We start from the raw sequence: 6,975 nt of genomic DNA on the forward strand, positions 1-6,975 counted from the left end.
AAAATTTAAGGGGGTGTGAATACTTTCCGTACCCACTGTATATATATATATATATATATATATATATATATATATATATCTATGGTGTAGACAGTATCATTGATTATAATGAGTTCTATAGTATTTTGTCACGCCGCTCACGTCTGGTGTAGACATGGTGTAACATTGGTTGGCACTAATCATTGCCTGGGTTGCGTACGTATGTGTTGGGCGGAGCTATCAAAATAGGGGCGAGACCCTTTTGGGGTAGGGGCGTGTTTGTTTTGGTGATTTCAAATGTCAACATTGGCTACCAGAAATTGCTTACCACACCTTTAAGGTACCACCACAAAAACACACTCAGCAAAATACTGTTTATTTATTGTTATCGAAAACCTCAAAAAATATTGAGATACCATTTTTTTAATTATTGCACACCCCTAACCTACAGTATTTCTTGGATAGCCTGAGGGTGAGTAAATTAACAGCAAATTTTCATTTTTGGGTGAACAACTGAACTAAAATCTTCAGTTCCCAGCTCACCTCTTTCTCCAGCTGTTCACCAGGCTCCAGGACTGGGTCTCCCCTCACGAGCCTCAACTTCTCCAGCTGCTGGCAGTGCATGCGGTTGGGTAGCAGGAAGTTGAGAGGGAAGGAGATGTTTTCTGCATACCAGCACCGTGTAACATCCACATAGTTTTTAGAGTCTATCCACAGTGTGTAGATCTACACAGAAAAAAGAGTTCAGAAACATATGGGGTTTCTCAGAACTCCACTTGAGTTCCACTAAGACTGTTAATGCCTCTGTTTTACAGTTTTAAAGAGGAAAACAGGCTGTGCGGCACATCAGTGAACATGACAGATGTCCTCGGGGGGACAGTGAAAGATCAAACATCAACATTTGACTGTGTCATCATGCAGAGTTCAGCTCAAGGAAAAAGAGCTTTGCAATGAGCCATATGAACTGTAACATTTTTAAAGGTGTGTGTATATTGTATACAGTATTATGCCTATAAATATGCGTATTATTCGGTCAGAGGTACACTATATGAACAAAAGTATTGGGACACCCTGTGTATTACACCAACAAGGACTTAATAACGACATTGCATTCTAATTACACCGACATCTATATGGATTTGGTTCCTGCCTTTTGCAGCTATAACAGCTTCCACTCTTCTGGGAAGGCTTTCCACAAGGTTTTGGAGCATTTCTGTAGTCATTTTTGCTCGTGTAACGAATCAGCTCATGTGAAATATGAATAATTAACCACAACTAGTTATAATTAATTATGAATATTTTAGATCCGCTGTAGATATTTAGCTGACCTCTCAGGGTCAACTGTCTTGTCAATTACAATATTAATTCAATAGTCTTGAACCTGATATAGGTGAGGTTATATTAACTAGTGGTCTATCATAACATGCATAAAACAGCATACACTACAACAGACAATATACAAGAACAGTAATGGTATACACAATGACTTGAAGGATATGTGTATTCAATCAAAGAAAGGTTTTCCTATGAATTAATTAGAGAACAGTCCATTTCTCTGGGCATTATGTGTCTTTCTTATGAGGAAAATGAGGGAGTTTCTCTGCCCGCATTCCTTTAGGCAATAAAACCAGTGAAATCAGCATTGGTTGCCATGGAACCAGAGGCCTGTTCTGCCTTTCTGAGGTGTTAGGTGCATTTCGGGGGAAGGGTCCATAGACCCTCATAATTGGCCCTTTGGTTAGGTGAGGGGGCGTTAGATATTATTTGTTAAATATAACAAAAAGTTGTGTGTCTGATTGGTCCAAATGCTACACTCGTTCATCCAGTAGAGCATTTGTGAGGTCAGGCACTGATGTTGGACGAGAAGGCTTGACTCGCAGTCTCGGTTCCAGTTCATCTCAAAAGTGTTTGATGGGCTTGAGGTCAGGGTTCTGTGTGGGCCAGTGAAGTTCTTCCACATCAAACTCATCCAACCATGTCTTTATGGACCTGGATTTGAACACTGGGGCACTGGAATTGAATAGGGCCTTCCCTGAGTTGAAAGCAAGTTGGAAGTTGGAAGGGGCATAGCCCAACCCCTAAAAAAAAGCCCGGTACCATTATCCCTCCTCCACCAAACTTTACAGTTGGCACAATGCAGTCAGTCTGGTAACATTCTCTTGGCATCTGATAAACCCAGACTTGCATCAGAGTGCCAAACAGAGAAGCGTGATTCATCACTCCACAGAACAGGTTTCCACTGCTCCAGAGTCCAGTATCTGCATACTTTACTCCACTCAATCTGACGTTTGCCATTGTTCTTGGTGATGTGAGGCTTGCATGCATCTGCTCGGCCATGGAAATCCATTTCATGAAGCTCCACGATTCCACTTTCCAATAATACCACTTATAGTTGACCACAGAATATCTAGCAGGGACGAAAACAGACTTACTGCAAAGGTGGCATCCTATAACAGTACCATGCTTGAATTCACCCAAAAGTTTCCCAAAAACATCATTAGCAGACTATGGTCGCAAATTCCGTCATTACCATTATTTCAACAATTCGCTGTTTCCCGAAACCACAGTTCAAACAATCATTCGCAAACAGTTTCACAAACTTATAAAGTTGGAATTATAGCTCTCAACCTGTGGTTCGAAGTGTAACCTGTGGTTTTTTGCTAGTATGATATGTGGACAATAAGCAAGCTAACATGCAATACATTCTGTATCTTTCATTCCAGTTAAATATATACAGTACGTTTCAATCTATATATTTTAGTATGTCACCAGTCAACGCATTTTTTGAAGAGTGCCCATATGCATAAATGCAGGAGGGAACCTTGGAGTGTGACGTAAGTGGGAAACCACAACGAATCAAACATCAAATAAAGCAAAAAGACAAGGAACAAAAAATAGTAAAGTATTCATCAGGTGCCATTCAATATAGCAGCATCTCAGAGATCTCGAATCAATTAATTAGCAGAAGTTATTACACCACCATACTCGTGTGACGTCATTAATGCCGACCATATATTGTTAAACCAATGTGCAGCGTTGGTGGTAACACATTACAAGTAACACGAGTTGTGTAATCCGATTACTTTTTAATTAACTAGCAAAGTAACACATTACTTTTAAATTTAAAAGAATATATCTGAGTTACTTCTGAATATCTGAGTAACGCAAAAATAACGTAATGCGTTATTTTCTATAAAAAAGTAACCAAGTAACGCAATTAGTTACTATTTATGAAGTACTGCAATATTGTAATGCATTACTTTTAAAAGTAACTTTACTCAACACTGCCAATGTGGTTCAAACGATTAGAGTTACATCGCTGTATGCGAAACGCACTTCAGAATGCCCCATTTTTTTGTAAATGTTTGTAAATGCAGGGTTAAGTGTTTGATTTTATATACCTGTGGCAATGCCTGAAATGATTTTCTTCCTTAGTATTTTTGTCTTGTTTTCTAGTATAAATATCTACAAATTCTTGAATCAGGATGCATTTACTTGACAAGTAAAATGACTTAAAGGGGTCATATGATGCTTTTTTAAAGATCATTATTTTGTGAATTTGGTGTAACAGAATATGTTGACATGCTTTAATGTTCAAAAAACATATTATTTTTCAAATACTGTACATTATTGTAGGTCCTCTATGCCCCGCCTCTCTCAAACGCTTCGTTTTCTACAAAGTCCCTCCTTCCGACAAGCGCAGTCTGCTCTGATTGGTCAGCTGACCCAGTGCATTGTGATTGGCCGAACACTGCAAGCACTCGTCAGAAATGTAACGCCCCTTACCATAATCGCAAGCTTCATCTTTCAAAATAAATGTAACGACAGAGCCCGAAAGGGGAACAGAGTCGCGTGACAGACACAGTGATGAAGCTGGTATGTGTTTGCAGTACACAAGCCACGGTTAAGACAGCTGACTCCACTGTGATGTGACCCTGTCTCTCTCTCTCTCGCTCTCTCTTTCTCTCTCACACACACACACACACGCGCGAGCGCGCGCACCGTTTTAGGGGGGCGTGGCAGAGTCGTAACTTTTATAAAGAATATCTCTTTGGATTTGAGACTTTAGTCTTTGCAACTTCAGGGATCTTATCTATTCACAATCAGCTTGTAACACTCCAAAGAGAAAGGAAAACTTGAAATCGCATCATATCGCATCACTCCTTTAAGATATTATGTCTTGTTTTCAGAAAAAATTATCAATTTTTTTTAGTTTTTGCTTAAAACAAGCAAAAATATCTGCCAATGGGGTAAGAAAAATAATGTTGTTTAGCCTTTGAATTAAGATAAGTTTTCTTATCCCATTGGCAGATAGCTTTAAGCAAAAACTAACACATTTTTTTTTTTCAGAAAACAAGATAAAATATCTTAAGTCATTTGACGTGTTAAGTAAATGCATCCTGATTCAAGAATTTGTAGATATTTGTACTAAAAAATCATTTTTGCAGTGTATAAGAGGTGTGTCCCAATAGTTTTGTCCATATAGTGATATCTATTTTATTGTCTTTTGCTGCTCACTCCTCACCAGTGCAGGTAGCAGTTTCTCCTCCAGTAGGGAGACAAAGGCAAGTGTATCTGCGCCCTCCTTTGCTGATAGGTCATAGTCTGCATTGTACTTCTGAAACACAAGAGACAGTATTTAAAAGCACTCATCACATTTGCACTGAATTGTACTATATTGTTCATCTACTGAAAAAGCAGTGACTAACAATCAAAGCAGCAGCTGCAGCGTCACAGCAGTTGTTAATGTAACTGTAAGCAGTGAAAGTAACTGACCATGATGTGTTTAGACATGATGCGTTTAAACATTTCTGGATGTCTAATACAAAGCCAAAAACCCTCTTAAGGACTAAATGGACACAACAACGGAAGGTTTCAAGCAATAAAATTAGTCAATTTCCATGTCTCTTTCATGGGGGTAACTCAGACATGCTGTGCACACTCTTAGTTCACCACTAACAAGCTATAAAAGGTCATGCCATACCCACCGCCTTTAAAACACTGTTAACACTGTTACTGGGAGACCGCTCTCCTCACAGCTACAACAACTTACATCACCAACAATGTCAAGAGTAATCGGAATTATTTATAACCATCTCAAGGATGATCAGAAGAAATGGACAGCACCTGAGTTAAATATATGAGTGTCACAGCAAAGGGTCTGAATACTTAGGACCATGTGATATTTCAGTTTTTCTTTTTTAATAAATCTGCAAAAATGTCAGCAATTCTGTGCTTTTCTGTCAACATGGGGAGCTGTGTGTACATTAATGAGGAAAAAAATTTACTTAAATGATTTTAGCAAATGGCTGCAATATAACAAAGAGTGAAAAATTTAAGGGGGTCTGAATACTTTCCGTACCCACTGTATGTTTGAACATATGCATTCTGGGTACAGGTTTCCAGGTCTAACTCCAGATGTTACTGACTATTTCCTTTAGAACAGCTGTTTTTTTCTAAAGAGCTTCAGAACAGCTGTTTTTTCATCACTCAACACTCTCTCACAACCTGCTTAGCATCTTCAAGGAAAATCCTTCACCTGTTTTCTGAGGATGCAGATCTTGATTTAGATGCCAAGGCGCTTTAGGGTCTAATCCTCACCTGTTGAGTGTGTGTGTGTGTGTGTGTGTGTGTGTGTGTGTGTTTTGTTGGCCTCGCTCTGAAGGTTGAGAGGGAGGTTGTTCACCTGTTTCCTGAGATGAATGATGATCTTACTGGGTTGGGAGATGCTTCCTCCTTCCCTGGTCTTCAGAGCAGGCAGAGTACCTTTCGGAGGAGAAAACAACTCGCATGTTAACTCTACTTGAGAAAATTTCAACACACTCCCTTAAGTACAAGTGTATTCAAACCTAACGCTCTCCTCAAAGGGTTCCAGAAGTCAGTGGACGCTTGAACCATTAACCTATGACCTTTTGAACTCTGACCCAAACTGAAAGAGGGTACAATGACCAGTCTAGGGTCCCCTCGTGCAGCATACATACAAGCTGTCATTCAGTCTTTGGCAGTAGCTCACTTTAACAGCTTCGTGTGTCAGATGACCAGTGAAGCCTGACGTGATTCTGGCAGAAAACTCACCAGTAGGGCTTCTCCATGGGTTGGTGATTTTGTGAACTTTAAGAGGAGCACCAGCAAACTTGGCATAGGCCTAAGAGAACAAAAAAAGACAGAGAAAACACAGAGTTAACTCATTCACGGCAAGCTACAAATTAAAAAGTCTTAAGCAACAAAGTCTTCCAGTTGATTTCTGTGAGTAAAATCCCAATATTATCCCAAGTACGGTGAAAAACTATTCATAAACTAATTTAAACACTATTTTCTTTTAAAATGCACTCCATTGATACGTTTAATTTATGTATTTGTTTTATTTGAAAAATCTTATTTTTAGTGTATAGGAACAATATGTAAATAATCAGGACCCAGACCTTGTGAACACAGTCTTTTTAGTGATTTTTGGCCTGTAAACATTTTGTTTGCAGTTTTGTTTGTATGAAATTTGTAAGAACTAACCATTATACCAAATGACTCCTTGGCATAAAAATTTTTTTTCCCTTCATTTCAATATTAGGAAAATTGTATTACCGTGACCTTTTTTTTTTTTTACATTTTTGCTTAAAGGTGTATTCAAGTCATTGTATGTGTGAATCAATGTTATTTTAGTATCACTGAGAATATTATAGTATTTGTTTTATTTTTAGTTAAAGTTGTTTTAATTTTGTGCACTTTTATTAGTTTTTACAGTATGTCTATATAAATGGTTTTTTTCAGATTTAGCTTTAGTTATTTTCAGTAAAAATTAGAAATTTTGCTTTGACAACAAGCTGCCTTTTTCTGTTAAAATGATTAAACAGTTCAATAATGTGCTTAAAATGAGTGTACATATTCACACAACACATTTACACATACACACATTTATATTATTTATTTATTTCATAAAACACATTTACACACACTGTATACATGTGTGTGTGTGTGTGTGTGTGTGTGTGTGTGTGTGTG

At 38.1% G+C, this 6,975-nt stretch overlaps 1 protein-coding gene across 1 annotated transcript in view; it reads right to left on the reverse strand.

Moving 5' to 3' along the window:
- Nucleotides 1-6,975, reverse strand: part of LOC107598218 (metaxin-1-like) — a 27,802-nt gene that overhangs the window by 4,498 nt on the left and 16,329 nt on the right. The window contains exons 4-5 of the mRNA XM_016289497.1: nt 4,505-4,597; nt 523-705 (exon numbers count right to left, since the gene is read on the reverse strand). Of these exons, the coding sequence (XP_016144983.1) occupies nt 523-705; nt 4,505-4,597 (276 nt within the window). The remainder of the gene's footprint in view (nt 1-522; nt 706-4,504; nt 4,598-6,975) is intronic.

Source organism: Sinocyclocheilus grahami, unplaced genomic scaffold (assembly GCF_001515645.1).
Source record: "Sinocyclocheilus grahami isolate Dianchi unplaced genomic scaffold, SAMN03320097.WGS_v1.1 scaffold248.1, whole genome shotgun sequence".
NCBI classification, from domain to species: Eukaryota; Metazoa; Chordata; class Actinopteri; order Cypriniformes; family Cyprinidae; genus Sinocyclocheilus; species Sinocyclocheilus grahami.